The sequence below is a fragment of the Molossus molossus genome, unplaced genomic scaffold (assembly GCF_014108415.1).
Source record: "Molossus molossus isolate mMolMol1 unplaced genomic scaffold, mMolMol1.p scaffold_m16_p_13, whole genome shotgun sequence".
NCBI lineage: Eukaryota > Metazoa > Chordata > Mammalia > Chiroptera > Molossidae > Molossus > Molossus molossus.
Genome location: NW_023425348.1, coordinates 94632225 through 94655098, shown reverse-complemented (window position 1 = coordinate 94655098; position 22874 = coordinate 94632225). Strand labels below are relative to the sequence as shown.

The 22874-nt window shown below is 56.8% G+C and overlaps 1 protein-coding gene across 3 annotated transcripts in view; it reads right to left on the bottom strand.

The window, feature by feature from the left end:
• The window catches only part of PPFIA1 (PTPRF interacting protein alpha 1), an 86171-nt gene that overhangs the window by 22156 nt on the left and 41141 nt on the right, over positions 1–22874 (bottom strand). Inside the window, exons 8-17 of one of the 3 annotated variants that reach the window (XM_036259097.1) lie at positions 22037–22171; positions 20958–21032; positions 20519–20602; positions 18076–18207; positions 16004–16066; positions 14829–14908; positions 10742–10877; positions 7428–7651; positions 5031–5262; positions 2683–2712 (exon numbers count right to left, since the gene is read on the bottom strand). In XM_036259097.1, coding sequence (XP_036114990.1) covers positions 2683–2712; positions 5031–5262; positions 7428–7651; positions 10742–10877; positions 14829–14908; positions 16004–16066; positions 18076–18207; positions 20519–20602; positions 20958–21032; positions 22037–22171 — 1191 coding nt within the window. The remainder of the gene's footprint in view (positions 1–2682; positions 2713–5030; positions 5263–7427; positions 7652–10741; positions 10878–14828; positions 14909–16003; positions 16067–18075; positions 18208–20518; positions 20603–20957; positions 21033–22036; positions 22172–22874) is intronic. The other 2 variants (XM_036259094.1, XM_036259096.1) reach the window with 2 other exon arrangements.

Below are 22874 nucleotides of genomic sequence, written 5' to 3'. Positions count from 1 at the left end.
CCGAGCTCCACGCAGCCTGCGGGCTGTCCCGCCGAGAGTCCCGGCACACCGGGGCGGCAGAGACTCGACCCACTACAGACCAGGCGGCATCTGCTCTCCGAGGGGTCTGGGAGACTCTGTACATGCGATGCCGTTCCAAAGAAGTGCCAGCGAAGGCAGAAACCTCTCAGGCCAAATGCCCAAACCTTCCTGTTTGGGGGTGGGGGATGGGGAGGAAGAGCTGGTACCACGGCCAACGCCATCCTTAATGATATGCAGACTAGAGGACTCAGTAACAAGTCCCAACAGAGACAAGGGAGCTCACCCTCCGCCCCGACACGCAGCCGGGCTCCGGGAATCACAAGGGAAACAGCACACGAGGGAAGGACAGGTGAACCGCAACGCGTCACTCCAGCTTCGAAGGCGCAGTGGCGGGTTCCCGCTGCAGATGCTCTCGGTTTGCGGGAATGTGGCGTGGGAAGTAGGGCGGGGGGACGGCATGGGGAGCAGAGGAGCCCTCGGGCCCTTACGCATTTGGGTTCAGGGGCAGGGCAGGGTGGACTCTGAACCGGTCCTAACAAGCACCTGTGTGCACAATGAGGCCTGAGCAGCCAACTCAGGCCCTTCTTAAGATGACACTGGGTACAGACGATCGGTCCTGTGTCCCCACACTGGCTCAGTGACAACCAAGTGGATAACTGCAGAACGGAGCTGAACTCAGCAAAGCTGGACAATTCTGCACCCTCTCCTGACTGCCAGCCATCGTCAGACAACAGGCTACAATGGCTGAAAGTGTCCACGAGGAACATAGGGGCAGGTTAAAACGATGACTTGTGGGAAAGCAACAACAAAGAGCAGGGCAGGGAGTGGCCCTGTCTGGATCGACCACACTTATGGAGACCGACTACCCCAGCAAGGCTGCTCCTGGACCACAGCCTGCAGCAGAGGGCCCTGCTGGGGTGTCCTCGCCCCGCCTGGCCTGCCAGCCCTCCTTCTCTGGGCCACAGCCTGCAGCACGAGGGCCCTGCTGGGGTGTCCTCGCCCCGCCTGGCCTGCCACCCTCTCCCTCTGGGCCCCACAGCCTGCAGCACGAGGGCCCTGCAGGGGTGTCCTCGCCCCGCCTGGCCTGCCAGCCCTCTCCCTCTGGGCCCCACAGCCTGCAGCACGAGGGCCCTGCAGGGGTGTCCTCGCCCCGCCTGGCCTGCCAGCCCTCTCCCTCTGGGCCACAGCCTGCAGCACGAGGGCCCTGCTGGGGTGTCCTCGCCCCGCCTGGCCTGTCACCCTCTCCCTCTGGGCCCCACAGCCTGCAGCACGAGGGCCCTGCTGGGGGATCCTCGCCCCGCCTGGCCTGCCAGCCCTCTCCCTCTGGGCCCCACAGCCTGCAGCACGAGGGCCCTGCTGGGGTGTCCTCGCTCCGCCTGGCCTGCCAGCCCTCTCCCTCTGGGCCCTAGAAGGTGCACCCCACGTGGGACTTGAGCCCACCCGGGACTAGAGTCTACGTGCCATTTCAGACCCAACTAGAAGGGGAGGCTCCATGGAGCTGGGCAGTGTCTGAGCATACCCCAGGGTGCTGGGGAGGAGGGGTGACGCTGCGTACACACTGGCCTGTGTGCACGGCGCTAGGCCCTGTGCAGACACAGCTGGTCACACCCTCACAACCACCCCAGGGCAGGCTCTCAGAAGAGCCACTCGCCACTCAGCAAATGCAAGTTCCCACGAGCAAGGCTGCCCTGAGCGAACACAGACCCACGACTCCCCTCCCTGGGAGGGCTTGCCAACAAATACACGCAAGCACAAGCTAGCAGGCTGGGGGTGTGCTCTGTGCCTGCGATGGCGCAAGCACCTTGTCAACTGTGGCTGTGCACAGACAGGCCCAGGCTACGGCCACCCGAGGGCAGGATTTCCATCCCTGTCTTCACCTCACAGGAGAGCCAAGCAGGGCACCAAGAGGGCAGGAGCCCAGCCAGGCCACACCACTCAGGGCAGAGCTGGAGTTCACCCCAGGGGGTCAGTAAATCGCCACACTGCTCTGTGCAGGGCAGGGACTCACCCACACTGACCACCCGACAGGCTAGCCCAAGTGCGGAACAGACAGATTTGGGAGATGCACAGACTGGGCCAGCGTGTGACAGTGACAAGGAACACGCTTCGGTCCCTCCCTCTGAGAACAGGGAGACCCAGCTCAGGGACACCTCTGCAGAGCAGAGGCCCTGACTGCGGCTGGGGTGCTGCAGAGGAGGAAGAGCACCTGGGGAACAGGCAGGCCGGAGGGGAGGTGGCTGTATCCAGGCTCTGAAACCAGAGAGCCACATTGCACTGGGTCCTGGGCACAGTGTGTGGCTGCTCCAAGCCTCAGTTTCCACATCTGTAAAAGGGGGTTAACAGCAGGACCCTGCATCTCACAGGGGTGCTCGTGAGGATCGGATAACAGATTAGCAAGCACGGAGCGCAGTGCTGGTCACAGCGAGAGTGTAGGAAGTGCTGCCAGCTCGGAGGACTGAAACGGGCTTTTCCCAAACCTGGTCTGCGGCTCTGCTTCAGTAACTCAAATACCACGGCTGCTATGAGCACGGGCACAGCGCCCGCGGGCAAAGGCACATCTGCCCAGCTGGGCAGCCAGTGCCCCCAAACCCGGCACCCACCCTCTGCGTAGGCACAGAGACAAAGAGCAAAGGAGTGTTAAGTTAAGTGAGGAAGGGTTACCTTTCTACGGTGCTTCCTTAGGTCACTAGGCTGACATGCAGGCAAAGAAATGGAGAGAAAGCAGATTACTGCACTCTGACGCGAGATTCGACCACGCAAATATATTACAAAGAGACACGACAATTACGAGTTAAGATTAAGAAAAAAATGTAACTGGAAATAGAATATTTTTTCATCAAAAATTTAAATATTTAAATATAAGTTATTTGAAATTTACTAGAGAAATACTGCAAATTACTCAGGAAAGGGAAATCCTATGACAACATGTAAGATGAATTATAATAAGACATTCTGTGTAACAAAGAGCCCCACAGTTGTCTAACCAGCTGATGAGGAAGTTAGCACAATACCTACTATAAGACTGAACTAACCTACCTTTAGCTAGTCAACTGTTGGACATCAATGTAAATCCTTGCCTGAAATTTAACTTAAAACTGTTCAAAAACAAACGTGTTGATGAGAGCAAGGAGCCCTCTGCAAACATGGAATAAAAGCTGTCGTAACAGCAGGTGGAATCTCACCTTCTGTAATTCAAGATGTTTTAATTAGAAAGACAGTCTAGCCCTGGCCAGTTTGCTCAGCGGTTAGAGCGTCGTTAACAAGTTTGATCCCCGGCCCCAGTTGGGGTCGTGCGGGAGGCGATCAATAGCTGTGTCTCTCTCACATCGATGTTTCTGTCTCTCTCCCTTCCTCCCTTCCATTCTATCTAAAAATTAATAGAAAAACATCCTCCGTGAGGATTAACAAACGAAAAAAGAGTCTGTTAATGGATTAGTTGTGCATGTTCAGTAAGCTCATGAGGCCCACGGTGACAACCAGACGTGTACTCTCTGTGCCGAGACTGCATCAACCCTGCACTTGGTGGATTGTCTCTGTACCTGTAGGGGAACAGCTCCTGCACGGAGCACACACGTCCTACAGTCTTGAGTACAACGGCTGGGACCCCACATCATGCCTGCACCCACATCCAGTACATGGGGACACACTGACGTGCCGCTGAGGAGTGAGGAAAGGCAGAGCGCGCAGCAAGGAGCCAGGCTTGAACAGTCACCCTGCGGGCCGTGCCGCTGCCGTCTCCTGAGCCTGCGGGAGGGTGCTGCCGCGTGGGGCTGTGCGCAGTGGAAGGAGTGAACTGCAGGGTGGGGTCTAGGGGACGGAGGCCTGGATTCAAGTGGTCAAACAAACACAGGGCGACGCAGGAGGGCAGGGCCACTCAGCCGGCAGGCGGAACTACGCGAGCGGGGAGCACGGGACGTCTGCACGAGTCTCTGCAGGAGATAAGCAGAGCCCTGGCCGGTTCGGCTCGGCGGTTGGAGCATCGGCCCACGAACCAACGAGACCCGGGTTCGATTCTGGCCAAGGGCATGTACCCCGGTTGCGGTTCGGCCCCGGTCCTGCTCGGGTCGTGCAGGGGACAAACAGTTAATGTCTCTCTCTCTCTCTTCCTCCTAATCTGTCTAAAGATAAATGAAAAAATGTCCTGGGGTGAAGATATAAAAAAAAAAAAGAACAGAAACATGAAAACATAAGTGACATTGTCAGTTTGGAACAGCAGCTGATTAGCTGGCGATGTGAAGGACAGCGCGTGTCAGAACACCTCTGCGTGGGGTCACTTTGCCGCGTGGCTGCCGGCTGCCGGCGCAGCTGATTAGCTGGCGATGTGAAGGACAGCGCGTGTCAGAACACCTCTGCGCGGGGTCACTTTGCCGCGTGGCTGCCGGCTGCCGGCGCAGCTGATTAGCTGGCGATGTGAAGGACAGCGCGTGTCAGAACACCTCTGCGCGGGGTCACTTTGCCGCGTGGCTGCCGGCTGCCGGCGCAGCTGGAGGCGACCAGGGCGGGAGCAGCAGAGCGGCAGTGCGGCCACCCCGAGCACGTGGCCAGCGTGCAGCGGGGCAGCACCGGGGCCATGGAAGCATGGCTGAGGACCGGCCTGCTGCTTCCGACCGCGGGCCTGGACCCTCCATCAGGCCCCCCTAGCGCCGAGGAGACGGCACAGCTCTCGGCACACTTGTCTGTGTGCTGGGAGTCTGCCTGCATTGACTTTGCTTAACTGTCTGGTCCTAGAAAACCGAATGGTCCACCCTGCAGCTGCCCACACCCAAAGCTACATGATGAAACCTCTGGTGAGTTCGTGATGACGTGCGGAGTTGGCCTCCAAGCACTGACACTAATCTGTCACCGCACTGTTGTCAGATGATTGACCTGCTGGCTCTCAGAACCTGGGCCTCTAAGCACAACACACGCGAAACACCCGATTCCTTCCAGGCGCAGCTAAAGGCACATCCACAGTGTCTGAGACTGAGCTCGGTGGGTGGGAGTGTAGCAGGGAAAAGGCCAACACTTACCAGGGTCATGATGCCTAGTCTGTCCACTTCGCGAGCCGGACTGTGGGGGACGCGTCGTGGGGTGGACCGACCGCTGTTTGGAGGGGAGGAGCCCGGGAGCGAGGATGCAGGATACGGGGGAATGGAGCTCATTGATCTAAAACGACCAAGGTTGTCCAGGCTCCCGCTGCCAACGCGACTCTCGATCTCCTCGGCCCGCTGCTCGGCGCTCTCCTTCTCCTCCTGTATCAGCCTAGACAGACAGAGACAGGCCGTGCTCCCTCACAGCACCACGCGGCCCTGGTCCGCACCAGTGCTCCCCCCGCATCGTGGTGACGCCAGTTCCAGTAACAGCGGCTCGAACACGCACACTTCACCAGAAATGCTCTACTTTTGATTTTCCCAGTAGGCCCTACTCTAGAACCAAGTCATCTCCCGGCCTCACAGAGCTGCTTCTGCCCCTCAGTCTGATCCCTCCCCCGCCTCCAGCTCTGCCGGCTCCGCGGCTCTCGCCCAGCGCCGCGGGACGTGCGCCTCGGGCGCCGACCCTGCCCGCAGAGCAGAGCGGCACCACGACCCACTGCTTTTCAAAGGGGCATCAGGAACTCGGACACCACCAGAGTCAAGGGCCAATCCCCAAAGCAGGTAGGAGTTTCCAAATGTTTAAGTCTCTAGACTAAATGAAAACGTCCAACGGGTTTTCTAAGGCTGAACTAGGACAAAAGTATTACTCGTCTGAACTCCAGAGTCACGCCAACCATGCTGCCCTCACTTGGAATCAAGAGTGATGCTCTTTGCCTTAGTGAACAGTGGTGGGCACGTAACGTTCTTGCTACTTGACTGCAAGTAACTACTCTAGCATTAGAGCACACCACCCTTTCCGATCGCAGCTCTACGTACATGTCCTGGAAGTGCCTGTGTTACTGGTGAAAAGTCAATGGGTAGGATTCACCATTTGTATCAGGCCCCTTGCTGCATAAAGAAAAACCCTTTTTGCCGGACACACACGGGAAACCACCGAGGAGCAGACAGCCCTGCGCGTTTCCCCACGAGGGGAAGAGCGTGTTCTCTGCAGAAGCAGAACCGCAGGCAGCAGCTCCGCTCACCCACAGCCCACGGCTCTCACGTGGGCTCTCTGCAGGTGGGGGGGCACTTCTGCCGTGTCAGCTGCACGCGGACAAGACCTGGGCGGCCGCTCCGCCTGGATCCACGGCAGGCTTGGCACACGATGCGCTTCACGTGGCCTCAGGGCACCCTGGTCACACTGCTGTACCCAGCACCTGAGGTCTCCTAGGCCTGGACAATTCTTTGGATTCTACTCTACAGATGGTCATTCTTTCTTATACTTACCACTAGAACTGCTAAGAGGGTTTCTAAGGAAAACACCTCTGAAACACACACCCCCGACCACGCACTGGCCCGGGAGCCAGTCTCCACGCTACGTTAGTTTACACAGCCAAGAGCAAGTCCCCCGGGGACTCGAAACCTCCACTCCTCAGCCGTCCTCTTCCAGGCGAACGTGAGACACACCTGAAAAGGTGAAGCTCAGAAGGACACACACCCGCCCTGTTCAAGGCTGGAGGACACATGAGCAAGCAGGTGGACCCCACCCCAGAACCCAGCACCTTGCCACTTTGGGGTTCAGGCCAGAAGGGGCTGACAAGCAGCTGCCCCTCCCACACCCTATGGCACAACCCCCCTCACCCGTGTGGACTAAGCTGCCACCTCTCCCGACGCATCCCTGCCCAAGAAAGGGTCCCAGGGCGCGGCCAGTCAGCCTCTTCCAAACTCTCGGGGTGCCCTGGCGCCCACACCTTCCCCCTGCACGGAAGACCAGGGAGACCTGCTCCACGTGTTCCCGGCTCTCTGCGCCCCGCCAGCAGTCTCTGGCTGCCGGGTGCTATCCGGACAGCGCCCAGGGGACGGCGCCCAGGGCACGAGCCCAGCAGCACGCTCCAGCTGTGCCTCAGCCTCTGGGGTGGAGGAGCACACACCTCCCGTCACAGCCCCTCACACACACGCCAGCACCGGCGTGGAGAAGGCCCTGGCTACTGACTTCCACGGCCAAGGCTGCCTTCAGAACTAGCACCCTCACGACAGAACTGAAGGCTCACTGCTCCGGGACACTAGACGGCGGGCGCTCTCCGTGGCCCCCTGAAGTGGAGCACACCCCGGGACTGTCTCTGGGCCGGGACACTAGACGGCGGGCGCTCTCCGTGGCCCCCTGAAGTGGAGCACACCCCGGGACTGTCTCTGGGCCGGGACACTAGACGGCGGGCGCTCTCCGTGGCCCCCCTGAAGTGGAGCACACCCCGGGACTGTCTCTGGGCCGGGACACTAGACGGCGGGCGCTCTCCGTGGCCCCCTGAAGTGGAGCACACCCCGGGACTGTCTCTGGGCCGGGCGCAGCGCCTGCACCTGATCTCTTTGTTGATGGCGTCCAGCTGCTCCTGGAGCATCATGGCCAGCGTCTGGGCGTCGGCCTGCCCACCGGGCGACAGCAGAGCAGACGAGCTGAAGAGGGCGTCCCTGTCGTCCTCGCCGTCAGACAGGTCGGCGTCGCTCTCGAACGCTTGCGCCACGTTTGCCAGGACACTGGCCTGCTGGGCCCGCTCCCAGTCCTGCTCATTGAGAGTCTGCACCTGTAGGCGAGAAGCCACGTCTCAGCGAGCACACACCCGCACCCTGGTCAGAGCAACCTCCAGGAAACCTACCAGGAGCTTTCTTAAATTTCTAAACGGAAGGCCAGCAGACTCTGGGGAAACGGCGGTGCTGCCAGCTGCTGGCGTCGAAGCAGCCGTGTTCGAGAACGGGCGGCTGCCCACCGCACCGCCGTCTTCCGGGGAGGGAGGCATCCCTATGCCGCTGCTCTTGATGGTGACCGACTGAGTCAGAAAAAGCTGAAAACCACAAAAACACGCCCAAGCCCACTGGCCACGTGCACGGCAGTGGAAACTCCTTCGATTCACACTGCTGGCTTCCGTCGCCGCCGGGACTTTTACTGGCACGGAAACTGGAGCTGCTGGAGTTTCCTGGTCTCTTCCGGGGGTGGCACTGCCCAGCACAGGCCGAGGGCGGCAGCAGCACAGGGGCGCTCGCCCGCTGGAGTTTTCCGGGGAGGTGCTGCTCACGCAGGAAGGCCTCTGTGCCGAGCCAGCCCTCCTCAGTGACAGCGCACTGTGACCCCGCGCGGGGACCAGGAGTGCACGCTGGGCACTGTGACCCACGTGGTCCCTTCACACCTCCTGGCTCCTAAGCTCCCCCTCTCCCACCCACTCGGCACTGTAGACGCCTCTCCCGCCCTTCTCCCGAGACCTGGGCTGCAGCTTACCCCAGGGTCCCCTGCCATCACCCCTCCCTGAGAGGAACGGCGCCCCAGAACTCCGCCGTGGCCTCAGCCGTCACTGCGCCTCCCTCCACAGTGAAAGCTCCCTGGCGCTGCCTCCAGCTGCCCTGCCCCCGCCCTCTCCAGGACGCCAGCAGCGGCTCTGCACGCCCCGCCGCTGCCCCTCGCCGGGCCCCTGGCACTGCTCCCCTCTTCCCTGAGCTCACTTGGCTGCAGGCCCAACCCCTGAAAAATGGGGGTCCCTGGCTCTATTCTCACAACCCACTTGGTGACTATCTTGTCTCAAGCTATAAACACCACCTGTATGCTCATGACCCCTGACCTTTACCTCTAGATGACAGTGCTCTCTCAGGTCCAGCCGAAACGTCCAGCTGCCTACCTGACACGTGCCCATGTGGGCACCTGACAGACCACCCACCTGAGCAGGGCCGAGGCTCAGCTCCTAGTCCCCAGCCCCGCCACCTCCTCATGTCAGCACTGAAGTGTTGCTGCTCTAGGACATTCAGACGAGGAGGGAGACAGACCCACCTCCAGCTGCTCCCGCCTGAGCCCTGCAGCCCCTCCTGCGATCCAGCAGCGCACGTGTTGAAGCGACCCTACGACAGCTCCAAAGGCTACCGCTCTTCCCCTCAGGTCTTTCCACCCTCCTGGTGGCACCTCGTTGGCCCCCCATGCTACCACTCAGGCACCTGGCTTTCCTTCCCTGCTCAGAACCGGCTGACACTCTGGCGGCAGGGCCCGAGGACGAGAATGCCAGGACAGGAGAGGCGTGGTGCCCAAGCCCAGGGCGGATGGGGCTCTAAGGCCTTCTTGCTCTCAGAATGAGTCTAGGAAGCTGCTACCACACTGTGAGACGCTCAGAGTCCCAGGACAGGCCCCCAGGACCGGCCCCCAGGGACAGAGCTGGTCCTTCTTGCCGAGAGCCGGAGGGAGCTGGCAAGCCCACCCTCCAGCCTCAGCTGAGCCCCCCGACAGCTGCAACCTTGAGAGAACCTGAGCCAGGACCATCCTGCCGACACGCACCCAGGTTCACAGAGCTGTGAACCCGGAACGTTCGTCGTGAAGTTCTGTGGTCATCTGTTACCATGGCAACAGATAACTAATACAGGAACCCTGGCTCACTGCTTGTCTCTCCGCACTGGATGTGTGTGCTGAAGGGCAGGTGTTGGCTCTATTTTTTTTTTTTCTTTACTGATTTTAGAGAGAGAGGGAGAGCTAGAGAGATAGAAGTATCAATGAGAGAGAACAAGCCACCTCCTGCACGCCCCCCCCACTGGGGATTTGGCCCACAACCTGGGCATGTGCCCTGACCGGCAATCGAACTGGCTACCTTTTGGTGCAGGGTTGATGCTCAACCACTGAGCCACACCGGCCGGACTGGTCTGGTTTTTGCTCATGCCCTAACCTCGGTCTATAATGATGCCTGGCCCAGACGAGAGGTCCAATGAGTATGGGCACTCAAAATACAGAAAAGTATATAAAAATATCTGCTGTGAAATAGACAAAAGTAGATAAGTATTTCAACCCCCTGCACAGTCAAAAATCCACGTATAACTTTGGATTCCCCCTGCCCTGCCTGGTGTAGCTCAGCAGTGAAAGCGTCGGCCTACAGACTGAAGGCTCTTGGGTTCGACTCCCAGTCAAGGGCACGTACCTGGATTGCAGGTTCAATTCCTGGCCCCAGTCAGGGTCGTGAGGGAGGCAACCAATCCATGTGTCTCTCTCACATAGATGTTTCTCTCTCTCCCTCCCTCCCTTCCAGTCTATCTAAAAATCAACAACAAAAAAATAGCCTCAGGTGAGGATTAACCACCACCACAAAAACAAGAAAAACAGAAAACTTTTGACTCCCCAAAACCTTAACTACTAACAACCTACTATTGGCTGGAAGCCTTTTCGATGACATAACCAATTAACACACATCTTGTGCATTATATTACCTGCTGCACTCCTACACCCCAGTAAGCTAGAGACAAGGAAAGCCATTCAGAAAATCACAAGGAAGAGAAGATACCCTCACGGCACTGCACATGTTAATAGATGTCAAAAGTCTAAGTGGTCTGTCTACAAGTTGAAAGAAAACCCACAGATAAGCTGACTTGAGCAGTTCAAACCCGTGTTGTTCAAGGGTCAACTGCACATGTACTCATTCACTATTAATTACTACTTCAAACCGACTAATTTATATCGTGTTACAATTAAGAAATCATATTTTATCAGACTTCCCATTCTTAAAAAGCACACCTTAAAAGTAAACGTTCAGCTAGAGAAAGCAAAGTGGGGGAGGGGAAGAGAGAGCGTGCCTATTGACACTCATTCCCAACAGCCCCAGTGCGCGAGGCGGGCGGTGACGTGCAGGCAGGCGGCCCGGAGCCGGAGCCCTTACCTTTGAGGGCTCGTCCCGCAGCGCTGCCACTCGGCCTTTCTGGGGGCGCCGCAGCACCGCACTGCTGCTGTAGGAGTCCGTGGGACCGTCCTCCACGGGGAACCTGAAGTCGGGGACACTGCCCAAGTGGGGTCGGCTGAAACATGGATCAAAAGATCGTTAACAGAAAAAAGTGAACCAACTGTGCTCATCAAGCCAGGACCTGTCCCTCTGGGAACAGTGATCCACAGCAAGGCCCCAGAGAGGGCGGCCCTCACCTGCCCCGGTGCCGCTCCTGCCCACCCAGCCCGTCAGCCCCGCCAGGAAGGGCGCCGCCAGGATGTGCGGGTGAGCTGGAGGCCGGCCGCTGGGGCCCATCCGGAGCTGTCCCTCGGGTCAGGCTGCCGGGCGCTAGGTCGCTCCCCATCTCCCTGACCGACCTGGAGGCACACCCCACGTCACTCCTGGCCTCCGGCTGCTGGCTTTCCCACTTGCCAACCCAGTGAGGTCGACGCTGTGCCCCACCTGTGAGGCTTTCTCAAGTGCGCCCTCGAGGGCCAGCTGCAGGAGCCCTGGGACCACAGCAACCATGTACAGGGAGACGGGTTTGGTACCTCGCTCTCCTGTTTCTGAATCAAAAGCGCAGCCCTGTGTGCAATCGGGTCGGCAGACAATCAGCACTGCTGGCTAGAGAAATCTCCAGAGCAGTGGCTGGGCCTGCACTGCTACGGAGACAGAGGAGCCATGAGCTGTCCCAGAGGAGCCTACAGAGAGACTGGTCAGCAGAGGGGAGGGCGTGTGCCGCCCAAAGGTCCAGCCTTTGCTGGGCACCGCACCCGCATCTCCAGCCACACCGTCCCCTGGGGAAGAAGGGTGGCTGCCTTCCTTTTCAAAAATCCTTAAGACCCAGAGAGCTATAACCCATGCGTCCAGCTTGGTTCACACACCTCTCGACATTCTCGCAAGAAGGCCTTTGAAACACCGCACTTACTCCTTGTTTAGCAGGTGTCCGTCCACCTATGACCTTCCTCTTTGCCCTCCTTCCCAATGCACTGCCCCTTCCTCAGCGGGGCTCCTGACAGCAGCTGGGGGCTGTGACCCTTTCAAAGCAGCTGGGACCCAGGAGCATTAGCCCTGCATGGGGCTCTGGAGGACTCGGCTTCTCGGAGTGCACGTATTGAACCCCGGCACCCTTCTGCAGGATGACCCGCACGTGGCTCTGGAGGACTCGGCTTCTCGGAGTCCACGTATTGAACCCCAGGCACCCTTCTGCAGGATGACCCGCACGTGGCTCCGGAGGACTCAGCTTCTCGGAGTCTATGTGAACCCCGGCACCCTTCTGCAGGCTGACCCGCACGTGGCTCCGGAGGACTCGGCTTCTCGGAGTCTATGTGCTGAACCCCGGCACCCTTCTGCAGGCTGACCCGCACGTGGCTCCGGAGGACTCGGCTTCTCGGAGTCTATGTGCTGAACCCCGGCACCCTTCTGCAGGCTGACCCGCACGTGGCTCCGGAGGACTCGGCTTCTCGGAGTCCACGTATTGAACCCCAGGCACCCTTCTGCAGGATGACCCGCACGTGGCTCCGGAGGACTCGGCTTCTCGGAGTCTATGTGCTGAACCCCGGCACCCTTCTGCAGGCTGACCCACACGTGGCTCCGGAGGACTCGGCTTCTCGGAGTCTATGTGCTGAACCCCGGCACCCTTCTGCAGGCTGACCCACACGTGGCTCCGGAGGACTCGGCTTCTCGGAGTCTATGTGCTGAACCCCGGCACCCTTCTGCAGGCTGACCCGCACGTGGCTCCGGAGGACTCGGCTTCTCGGAGTCCATGTGAACCCCGGCACCCTTCTGCAGGCTGACCCGCACGTGGCTCCGGAGGACTCGGCTTCTCGGAGTCTGTGAACCCGGCACCCTTCTGCAGGCTGACCCGCACGTGGCTCCGGAGGACTCGGCTTCTCGGAGTCTATGTGCTGAACCCCGGCACCCTTCTGCAGGCTGACCCGCACGTGGCTCCGGAGGACTCGGCTTCTCGGAGTCTATGTGCTGAACCCCGGCACCCTTCTGCAGGCTGACCCGCACGTGGCTCCGGAGGACTCGGCTTCTCGGAGTCCATGTGAACCCCGGCACCCTTCTGCAGGCTGACCCGCACGTGGCTCCGGAGGACTCGGCTTCTCGGAGTGCATGTATTGAACCCCGGCACCCTTCTGCAGGCTGACCTGCTCCAGCCCCACCGCATTCTGCGCGGGCCCCCTGGGGAGCCAGGGTCCTTCCTCTCTGCTCGCGGAAGCCTGTCCATCAGCCTCCTTCTCCACCCTGCAGTCCGGCTAGCTTCTCTGCTCAAGTCACACGGCCAGGTGACTGACCCCAGCTCACGGACCTGCTTCTCTTCACCCCTCCCAGCTCACGCCTGCCCCAGGTGCTCTGTGAGGCGTCTTCCGTTTCCAGCTCCCCGACAGGACCTCCGCTGCCCCGTGGAGCCTCTCCCGCCCGGTCTCCCGCCCACACAGCCCTGCGACAGGCTGGAGCGCACAGCTCCTCTCGGCACCGCGCGTTCACGTCACACTGTGGACTGGCCACCACGCCAAGACTCCTCCATCATCACTGCTGCCCCGACTCTGCCACCCTCCAAGCTCCTGCACGGGTCCCCTCATTCCCCAACCTGCCCACGATGTCCGAGTCCCCTGCACCCACTCACCCGCAGACCCCCTCACACACACCTTCAACTCCTTCAGGGGGCCTGCCCTGCCACACGGGCGACACCAGCCTTTCCCATCGAGGACCTCACCCAGCACGCCAGCGACCTGCCCCCGACGGCGCCCGCAGCTCCCTGAGCAGGCCCTCTCTCCTTCCAGGTCTAGCCCCCTGCAGTTTCACAGACAGGAAGTCTCGGACTGCCTCTCAGCAACAGTCTTCATGATTTCACCTTTTTTTCTAAAAGTAGGTTCAACAAGGACAACCACAAAGTACTGCAGACCTTCCCAATACCCTAAATTTACAAATGCAAAGATATCCGTACAGGTTCCGAGCATTCTCCTAATTCCTGTTCCAAGCAGAACTTCGCTTCCTGTAAACTAATGAATGTCACCAATCACCCACTTCAATAATTCTTGAAGTTTAAATCTCAACTGATGACCAGGTTCTACAAAGAAGCAAAAGAAATTTCTAAATACTTCAGTGACAATGCTGCCTTTGTAACGACAGCCAACTCAAAGTCACGTGTCAGAAGAAGTTACAATGATGACGTCATTAACCTTTAAATGCTCAGGACGAGTACTGCACCAAGCCCATGGAAGCCCGAGTCCCTCATTCTGTCCGCTGTGCAGTCCCCCGGTGACCTCGCCGACCTTGTGCACGTGGATGCCCGAGTCCCTCAGCCTCCACTGTGCAGTCCCCCGGCGACCTCGCCGACCTTGTGCACGTGGATGCCCGAGTCCCTCAGCCTCCGCTGTGCAGTCCCCCGGCGACCTCACCGACCTTGTGCCCGTGGATGCCCGAGTCCCTCAGCCTCCGCTATGCAGTCCCCGGCGACCTCGCCGACCTCGTTTGTGCACGTGGATGCCCGAGTCCCTCAGCCTCCGCTGTGCAGTCCCCGGTGACCTCGCCGACCTCGTGCACGTGGATGCCCGAGTCCCTCATTCTGTCCACTGTGCAGTCCCCGGCGACCTCGCCGACCTTGTGCACGTGGATGCCCGAGTCCCTCATTCTGTCCACTGTGCAGTCCCCCGGTGACCTCGCCGACCTTGTGCCCGTGGATGCCTGAGTTCCTCAGTCTGTCTGCTATGCAGTCCCCCGGTGACCTCGCCGACCTTATGCCCGTGACCGTCACTCCCAGTGAAGCCACGCTCTGCCCGCCTCTCCCTACACTAGCAGGGCCACATCCTGCTGGCTCCTTCAGTGAACACACCCAAACAGAAACTGATCACCCACCTTCCACACCTTCTCCCCGGTGCTGACTGTGACTGACCTCTGGACTGACACAGCCCTCTGCCCTCCAACCTGCTCCCTCGGCCAGACTGTGAGCTGAAACCAGGGATACTGCCATGCGGCCAAGGACGTGCCCCGTGCATACCGCACAGGCTGAGGTGGGTCCCCGACTGGGGCGTCATACCTATGGTGAAGGGAAGTGGCTCTGAGCCTCATCTGGTCCAGGTCAGCCTTCAAAGTTGCGACGCTTTGCTGCAGATGCTCCTATAAAACAACAAACAACATCATTGTAGTGGCCTCAGGACTCGGGTCCTCGCGTGTGCTCAGCGGCTGAACACGACCGACCGGGAGGTGAGCCGAGCAGTCACCGTGCAGCGCTCTGATTCTGAGGCTCTCTCCAGAGTCCTGAGCGAGCACACTCACACACCAAGCGACTTCAAACCCAGAGAGAGGCACGTCTCAGTCACAGAGGAGCTTTCAGAAGAGACACCAAGCCATCAACAATGATTCCTGCGTGTGTGTGTGCGATGGGATACTCACATCCTCCCGCGCACACCTCCCTGCTGTGTGCCCATCTCCCGATACGTCCTCCCGCGCACACCTCCCTGCTGTGTGCCCGTCTCCCGATACGTCCTCCCGCGCACACCTCCCTGCTGTGTGCCCGTCTCCCGATATGTCCTCCCACGCACACCTCTCTGCTGTGTGCCCGTCTCCCGATACGTCCTCCCACGCACACCTCTCTGCTGTGTGACTGTCTCACATCGAATACACCTTCACTCATCTACCATCTACATGTGCAACCTCTTTTCCCTACACTGTAAAGCTACAACTGACAGACGGTTTCCATCCCTCAATAAGCTCTGGCTTGGTGCTGTCCATCTAGCACCTGTTCTGGCCACATGTGGCCACTGAGCACTCGAATGGGGCCAGTCCAAGCTGAAATGTGTTTTACCTATAAAACACACTGGATTTCAAGCTTAATATGAAAAAAGCATGTGAAGGAATCCACTAATTTTTATATTAATTACATGACCAAGTAATGTTTCAACGACACTGGGTTAAACAGTTACTTTCACTGTTTCTTTGACTATTCTGCATGGGCCGCGAGACCACTGCAGATGGCGCATGGGTCAGTGTCGTTCTTGGCTGGCTGTCCTAGATGGGAGTGTGGTCATGTGACAGCTGTGCCGTGCAGCCAGAAAGGAGGCACAGTTCTAAACCGCCCACTGCCACTCAACCCACGGCGTGGGGCTCGCCGGAGAGCGTAACTCCCTGCGCCGAGCATCCGCAGCGATGAGTGACCGTAGACCAGCTCGAGTCAGCTCGATGCAGTTCTAGGGGATCTGAAGATTTAAGTACCTTCTCATGTTGACCTTCTTCTAACTGCTTTTTTAAATCCTCAATTTCTCGTAACAGAGCATTCTGAAAAAGACAGACAGTGCTTCAGGGTTGATTCCTGAAAGTGTTGCGTATGGCATCACATTTACAACGTATTTCTATTACAACAACGAGGCAGCGGAGAGCAGGGACAGAGGACATGAACGGCCCTGAGCAGCACACACACCCACAGTGAAGTGCCTATGAGGAGGCCAGGGAAACATTTTTTTTTTTTAATGCTCACCCAAGGATATTTTTTCCATTGATTTTTAAAGAGTAGAAGGGGAAGGGGGGCATCAGTGTGAGAGACACAAGTTGATTGACTGCTTCTGGAATGCACTCTGACGAGAGCTGGGGATTGAACCTGCAATCCAGGTAGGCACATGCCCTTGACCAGAAATCAAACCTGCGACCCTTCCTGTGCAGGCCGACATGCTAGCGACTGAACCACATCAACCAGGGTAACTTTTAATAGTCTTGGTAATGTAAAATTTACTTCTGTGATCGGTTTTCCAAATGTTGGTACAGCAAGCTCATTTTAATCACTCAAACTGGTTTGAGCAGCTTTTGGTCTGTGATTCACTGGTCACTTGGGAGACCTGACTCAAGTTCAAATGCGCGATTCCACTCCCAGATAAAAGTACTCCTACCTAAGGCAGGCCCCACTGAGCAAGGGTGTGTATTACCACCACCTACTGGGCTCTACAATGCATTTCATAATGGATTTTGTGCAAAATTAATGTGCCGCACCAGCAGTAGTAATCACTGGTCGCTCTCAAATGAGCATGACCGAGTGCCAACCCCAGCGAAGATTCTGGGCCTCATCTTGAGGTACACAGGTGCCGTCAGAACAGGTCTTATCAAATCTGATCCCCACTGTCGCTTCTCTGACACAGATTCAAGGACACACTTCATCTCTGGTTACAGCTAAAGAATTCCTTGATGACAGCAGCAAGAGCCCAGGCTTAGACATTTTCCAAACCAAATGAAAAGGAAGAAGGCAGGAGCTGGAATATGAAACTTTGAGACAGAAATGAACTTCCAATGCAAGAGCAACAAAGAGGTGAGGGCTAGGCCCAACTCTAGATTCTAACCCTGGCCAGTTTATTCAGTGGTCAGAGCGTCAGCCGAAAGATCAAAGGGTCGTAGGCGTGATTCTGGTCAAGGGGACGCACTTGGGTTGCAGGTTTGGCCCTGGTTGATATCTCTCTCTCATATCGATGTTTCTCTCTCCCTCCCTCCCTTCCAAGCTCTCTAAAAACAAATCTATGGTAAATATCCTCGATGAGGATTAACAAACAAACAAATAAAGGTTCTAGTGCAGGAGTTGGTAAACTAGGGCCTGTTGGCCAAATATGGCCCACAGACTCTTCTTGTCAATAAAGTTTTATTGAAACACAGCCATACCAATTCATTTAAATATTGTCTCTATGGCTGCTTTTGTGTTAATTATTGATTAGTATGAAACTATTTTACACAATTTGTCATAATTAGCAAAACCTAAAACTTTTACTATCTGCTCCTTTAATTTTTGTTTTGTTAATACTCAACTGAGGATATTTTTCCATTGATTTTTTTAGAGAGAGTGAAAAGGAGGAAGGGAGGGAGGGAGGAAGGGAGGGAGGGAGGGAGGGAAACATCGATGTGAGAGAAACACATTGACTGGTTGCCTCCCACATGACCCCAACCAGGGCCGGGGATCAAACCTTCAACCCAGGTACGTGCCCCTGACTGGGAATCAAACCTGTGGCCCTTAGGTCTGCAGGCAGACGCTCTAACCATTGAGAAAGCTTTCTAGGGCACTATCTGCTCCTTTAAAGAAAGAGTCTACTGATCCCCGTTCTCAAGAGCAAGACTGAAGAACAACTCTGCATGTATGCAACTCGTGCAGGACATGCCAAGCGACACGCGAGCTCAGCGAGCAGACCACGGCTCCTTCCGCTGAGACTGACTTCCCCTTTCTTAGAGGTGCTGAGCATGTTATGCACTGTTCCTCAGGAGCAGGTCATGAACGATGCTTCTGCAAGGGTGGGGAGCCCTCTGCGACCTCCAACCTTATCTTCCAGAGCAGCCATCCTCTCTTTAAGGTGAAGCTGAAGTCTCTCATTCGATTCTGAAAGAAGCTTGTCAACAGTGTCTGATAAACGTTTATTATGTTCTTCATTCATTTTTTCTCTCTGCCGTGCCTAAAACAGGAAAAATAAAACCTTAGCAACTTCCAGCAAAGGTATGATCATTATATCACCAGTGCCAAGGACCAGTGGTGCGGGTGACACAGGACACTGCCCCTCCCCACAGCCTTCTGCAGCGATGACACGATCGCCAGGACCCACTCGCAGGTGCAGAGACGCAGGGACAAGTCTGTGAGATCACTAGTTAAAGGAAGCCCTGGAGGGCCTGAGGACCCGCCCATCAGGGACTGTCGGCCTGACTCAGGCCCACGCAGGTGCAGAACCGAGCACGTCTGTATGGGGGCCAGCGCGTCAGGACACTGCTGGAGGGGCTGCCCTGTGTAAGCAGAACCTCGGGTCTGGATGCAGGGGAAAAAATTTAATCCACAAAGCAGAAGGTAAAAAAAATCATTTTAGAAAAAAGTCAGTGGGAATAAAGAGACTTTCACTTGTTTTTCTTTATACTTCTAAGTCTCAAACTTTTTGTAACAAAAATTCATGTGAAAAAATTACAAATAATTACCTTAAATAATTTTCATTAATCCTCACCCAATGCTAACCACAGAGTCAAACTAGCCAGGACTACCTCGCGTAATTTTAAAATGTAATAACGAAGTTGATAAGTCTACCATTTCTAGAAGTAACATCGGTTTCATGGGTTAAGAAGCTTGTGTCCACCTTATGTCCTGCATAAACACGAGAGCCAAGAGCAGGAGTGGGTCACCGGAGAAGTGCTCAGGGACTGCTCCCAGATGGAAGGCAGCATGGCCAGGGCTGAGATGTGTGCTCGGGTCATGCTGCCCAGGCAGGAGTAAAGAATCTACAAGAACTCATCGCTGGAATCTGCTTGTTTCCTCACCTATAACATGTGGGTGCCAGCATCCCCCTTTTCTCTATGGCTATTGTAAAGATTACATAGAAAGCACTCAAAATCATGCCTGACACACTGAAACCATGATCTGGAGGAGACCCCCACACACCATACAATAAGGTGTTGGCATCTGAATACGAGCATATGCATGAGCCTGAGTGTATGAGCGTGTGCACGAGCCTGGGTATATGTGTACATGCATGAGCCTGTGTATGACCATGTGCATGAGCCTGAGTGTATATCGTGTGCACGAGCCTGCAAGTATGTACATGAATAAGCCTGTGTGCATGAGCATGTGTCCCTGTGTGTGCATGTGCCTGTGTATGAATGTATGAACAAGCCTGTATGTGCTTGAGTGTGCACAAGCCTACGTGGTGTGTGATTGTGCACGAGCCTGTGCATGTACGTGTGCATGAGCCTACACATGTACGTGTGAGTGTGCAAGAGCCTGTGCGTGCGTGCGCACAAGCCTGTGTATGTGCGCGGGAGTATGCACGAGTCTGTGTGTGTGCGTGTGTGCACAAGTCTGTGTGTATATGTACGTGCATGAGCCTGTGTATGAGTGTGTGCACCAGCCTGTGTGTATGTGTACGTACACGAGGCTGTGTATCAGCATGTGCATTAGACTGTGTGTTGAGCGTGCACAAGCCTGCGTGTATGTGCATGTGTGTGTACTAGCCTGTGTGTGCATGTATGTGTATTGGGAGGTAGGGGACTGCCTAGCACATAGTCCCTTAATCACAATCAGAATCTTCACTTAATGGAAGCTCATGTGTGATGCTCAGCAGTCCATGGTCAAGAATACAGGTTTCTGGTAAAAGCAAAATCTGATGGCCTTCAACTGATGTTCATAAGGTTGGTGCCAAATGGACCTGGATCAGCCGCTCACTGTTCCTTGCAGGTGCCGTGCTGACATCTGACTGGCTCTTCAGAAAAAACCCTAGGAGTCACCCCAAACCAACTCCACAGCCATGCTCCCTAGGCTCTGCTACCGCAGCTCAGTCACAGTCGTCCCCTTGCCAGGAACATCCCTCCCTGCCTGTTCCTTTATGTTGACAGTAACAATGTGGTATTTGGGATGGAAGTCAGGGCGGTGACCTGAATGTGGGACTTAGGTGCCGTATTGTGAGCAAGCAGACTGTCCCAGTCATTTCAGGGGACCCCAGGCCAGCACCTCAGGTATGTGTGACAGCACCCAGAGGTCCTTCCCACCGGTACCTGGAGCAGTCCCCTGATGGGCTACCTCTTCCTCGCCTACCTCTTCCTCGCCACCGAAGCGACATGAGGCTGTCTATGCGGTGGACCTTCCAGCAGACAAGACGCAAATGCAGCCACAAGGTGACTGCACAGCCGGAGTGGGGAAGGGGACAGAGTCGGAAGAAGAGGAGATCCCAGCCCCCACCCTGTCCCTGGGCCCCGCCTGGCACTGGGACAGACGTCTGCTGAGTCACATACCCGCTGCAGCTCCTGGTTCTTCTCCTCCAGCCGTGCCTCCATCTGGCACAGTCGCTCCTCAATGTTGCCGTGCCTCTCTTCAGCCTGCCACCAAGCACAGTGTAAGTCGACTGACAGAGACACGGCTCTGGGCACACATGCTGCGCACTAACTAAAGCAGTAGCAATAAGCACACCATGCTCGTGCGGACATTTCCACCACGTTCGACGGAAGCGTCTCCTCACATCCACCAACACGCCCTGGGTGGCCACGTGTTGGCCTGGGAGGCAGCTGCCCCCGTGCGGGTGGCTCTGGGCATGGCTGCGGTGGTGGTGAGCTCTGTGAGGAAGATGTGCTCCCGCCCCACGCCCAGGCTCCAGGCTTCCTGCCCCCGCCTGCGCCTGCGTGGAGTGCGCATGGAGAGCAGAGCAGCGAGCACGACCCGACGCAGCACAGCTACCTTCCTAAGCTGGGCAGTGAGTTCGCACAGTTTAGCTTCCTTAGCGGCAGAGCTTCCAGAAGACAAAAGGTCAGACTACAAGGCCAACCAGGGACAGGAGAGATGACAGGGGAGAAGAGAAACCGAGACTTTAAACGCAGATCACGACGGAACAAGAGCACTTCTCTGTCACAGCTGTCAGCAATGCACTCACCCCCCAGGTCTACAGCACCCTGTCTGCCTGCCCCATCTCACCTGCCGCACTGGCAGCCCAGACGCTCGAGCCAGTGAGACAAAGCCATCGGCAGGTGCTCCTGCACAGGCTTGAGCACGCAGAGCCGCAGGCCTGACCCCTGCAGGCCAAGGGCTGGGCATCTGCAGCCACACCCTGCGCACACTGCCCAGACCCAACACCTATGACAACATTCTGAAATTGTCTTGTCACCTGCCTGTTGCCCCTGGAAGTGGGGCGACTGTGAGGAGAGGCACTGCGTCCTGCACATGCCCAGCCCGTATTTGTTAAAAATTTATTACAGCCCAGCCAGTGTGGCTCAGTGGTTCAGTGTTGACCCTGCACCTAGAGGTCACCAGTCGATTCCCGGTCAGGGCACATGCCCAGGTTGTGGGCCAAGTCCCCAGTGGGGGGCTGCAGGAGGCGGCCAATCGATGTTCTCTCTCATCGATGTTTCTATCTCTCTCTCCCTTCTCCTTCCCCCCTTTCTAAAATCAATAAAGAAAAAAATTAAAAAGAAAATATATTACAAATTTATTGTGACTGTGTTTAGAAGAGAATGGCCCTTTCCTACTTCTAACAATCCCTTCCTTTCCCTGCTAGCCAAGGCTCTGAGCTGCTGGCTTAACATCAGGAAGCAGCGACTCTTAGCTCCCCACACTGAGGACACACTCCACATCTGACAAACTGGAGGGAAACGAACATCAGGATAACACAACAATGTTCCAATCGCAAACTAAATAGCACTAAAAACCAGTCTAGCCATTTCAGGGATTTTGGCGTATGGACATAAGATCAATGACCAAGGTCCACGAACAAACCACCCTCCCCAAGACCCTTGTGTAGGGGAAGGAAGCCAGGGCAGCACCTTGGAGAGCGCAGCCACCCGCTGGGCCAGCTCGGCCTCCACCTCTGGGAGCGTCTCCGCCTTCCGCAGGGTCTGCTGCAGCTTCTGCTCCGCCAGCTCCAGGCGCTCCTGCAGCTGGCGGTTCTTGTCCTCGGTCTGCAGAGAGAGCACAGCAGTGAGTGGGAGCAGGTCTCCCAGCCATTCGTTGGTTTTTTGTTAAGAATCGTTCATTGATTTTTAGGGGGGGCGGGGAGAGAAGAGAAACATCAATGTGAGAGCGTAACATTGGCTGCTTCCTGCACACCCCCTACCAGGGATAGAGCCTGAAACTAGACATATACCTGACCAGGAACTAAACCGGCAACCTCCTGGTGCACGGTACGATGTTCAACCACGGAGCCGCCAGGCTGGGAAGCTGCTAGGCTCTTATAGAGCCGACTGGGTGCTGACAGCTGAGCGGGCTCTGAGGGACACACCAGTGTGGGAGCCGCCAGGCTGGGAGGCCGCTTGCCGACTGGGTGCTGACAGCTGAGCGGACTCTGAGGGACACATCAGTGTGGGAGCCGCCAGGCTGGGAAGCTGCTAGGCTCTAATAGAGCCGACTGGGTGCTGACAGCTGAGCGGGCTCTGAGGGACACCAGTGCGGGAGCTGTGTCAGGGTGACACTCTTCTTCCCGCGAGGAGCTCACACCCACTCTGCTTGGGCTTGACTTTAACTGCAAAGCACCTCTGGCCAGAGTGCTTACTTTTCCCAAGTATCTTTAAAGAAGTCTTCCAAAAATTAAAGTAAACGTTTCTACACATTAAAGAAAATGCTTCTTCTCCTTCAGTGGTGACTAAGGGTGCCCAGACCCTCTCC